The sequence below is a fragment of the Phaethon lepturus genome, unplaced genomic scaffold (genome assembly GCF_000687285.1).
Source record: "Phaethon lepturus isolate BGI_N335 unplaced genomic scaffold, ASM68728v1 scaffold33145, whole genome shotgun sequence".
In the NCBI taxonomy this organism is placed as follows: Eukaryota; Metazoa; Chordata; class Aves; order Phaethontiformes; family Phaethontidae; genus Phaethon; species Phaethon lepturus.
Genome location: NW_010543143.1, coordinates 1 through 1835, shown reverse-complemented (window position 1 = coordinate 1835; position 1835 = coordinate 1). Strand labels below are relative to the sequence as shown.

Below are 1835 nucleotides of genomic sequence, written 5' to 3'. Positions count from 1 at the left end.
GACCACCCCGTGCAGGGCTGCGCGCCACGCGCAGGAGCGTGCCCACGCCTGCTCTGGGCAGGGTACCGCAGTTTTCCACGGCCAGGCATGACCGTGGCACCCCCAGCGCGGGGGAGATGCTGTCCCCAGGGCTGCAGATTGCACACCCTTCCCTCCATCACCAACACCCCTTCTCACCAGCAACCCTGCCTGGAGCCACGCAAGGAGTCCCACAGTGGGGTGGCCTGGGCCTGTGGGCTTGGCAGAGCTCAGATCTCCACCAGGATTTAGCAGGTGACAAGCCCCCCCTTGCCCTGGGGAAGGATCCCCACTCCTGACACTTCTCCTCAGAGGACTTGTTTCTCAAGACAGCTCAGAGAAAAGGGTCCCTTTCCAGAAAGGGTTGCCCACGCAGGGTGCTCCTGCGCCACCAGCCATCACTGCTCCATCACCCAGCCGAAGGACAAATCAAACTGGCACCGCTGCAGCAGGGCACTGGGACCATCTGGAAAGGCTTTCCCTTCCTGCTGCCCCCCTGGACCTGCCTGGCTCCGGCTGCCTCTCCCGCCCGCTGGCCCTGCGTTCTCTGGAGGATGCTCTCGGGAGGACCCAGTAGATCGGGCACGCATGTGGGCTGGGGGCTGGAGACCCTATCCCGTCTCAGTATTTGACCCCACGGTTTGTGTTTTGTGTTCGACCTCAAGCTCAGACCGATGGCTCTAGCCCATCTTAACAAACAAAGGCAGAAGAGAAAGGAAAAAAAAAAGTTAGTCTCAATGTTCCCCTCGTGGCTTCTCAGTGGCGAGCCCCCCCCAGGGCAGGCGTCACCCGGGCACCCAGCTCTGGTTCGTGGGCTGCGGACCCCCGGGCAGCGCAGGCACGTTGAGCCCGTTCTGTGGTGGGAGAGCCGAGTCGAAGTTGAAGTCCATCTCGTCACTGTCCATAAAGTCATTCAGGATGATCGACTCCACATCGCACTCCAGGCTCCCGTTGAACATGTCCAGGTCCAGGTCTGCTGGGAACCTGTCTTGGCCCAACACAGGGGGGTGGACAGCCCCCGGGTAGGGGCCCTGCAGCGAATCCAGCAAGCTCATGTGTGCCCCTTGGTTATTAGCGTAGGAATGCAGATGCCCATGGTGCGGCATGGCTGTCATGCTGCACGTGTCACTGGGCAAGCTCATAAGGCTGACAGGATTAGCTAAGGCACTGGTGTTGACCGCAGGGTGGTGACCGGCTGGTGACGGGTGGTACAAAGCATTGCTCTTCATGAGAGAGCCCGGGTGGGACGGGTAGGAGGACAAACCCTGCTCCCCGCTCCCGCACAGCAGCGGGTTGTGTCTGTGGCCACGGGCCGGCACCATGGGGCTGGCCTGCGGAAGGGGAAGGTCCCCCGGGACCATGCTCTCCTTGTGCGCGTAGGAGATGGAGGAGAGCAGGTCCTGCAGCGAGGCGTTCCTGTAGGAGCTGACGGGCGAGAAGGTGGCTTGCTTGTTCTCCTGGATGGTCTGCATGGGCAGGCGGCGCATGAGGCTCATGGCCGGCTGGCTGTAGATAGTCCCGCAGTAGGTGTTAGTGGCAGCCCCCATGGTGGAGCACTTGGAGTTGAAGGTGAAACTGGAGCTCCGCTGCCGCAGGGTGGCCGGGGGGAGCTGCTGCGAAGGGCTCATGGTGTAGCCGTCCTGCAGGTCCTCCAGCATGCTCTCCCCAAGGCTCTCGTTCAGGCTGATGGTGCCAGTCAGGTCGGTCAGCCGGGGCAGCTCCACAGAGCAGCGGGCATTGAGGGAAGGAGACATGGTGCTGGAGGGGCTGGGGTACATCAGTGGAGAGGAGGGAGTACCGTCGTCCTCCTCAAGCTC

General features: G+C 62.4%; 1 protein-coding gene across 1 annotated transcript; it reads right to left on the bottom strand.

The window, feature by feature from the left end:
- Window positions 1-803: 803 nt before the first annotated feature.
- Window positions 804-1832, bottom strand: LOC104621718 (forkhead box protein O3-like; the record flags this gene model as incomplete). The annotated part of the gene is made up of 1 exon (XM_010288265.1): window positions 804-1832. A coding segment is annotated over one exon (1029 nt), but the record flags the coding sequence as incomplete, so codon positions are not given.
- Window positions 1833-1835: the final 3 nt, after the last annotated feature.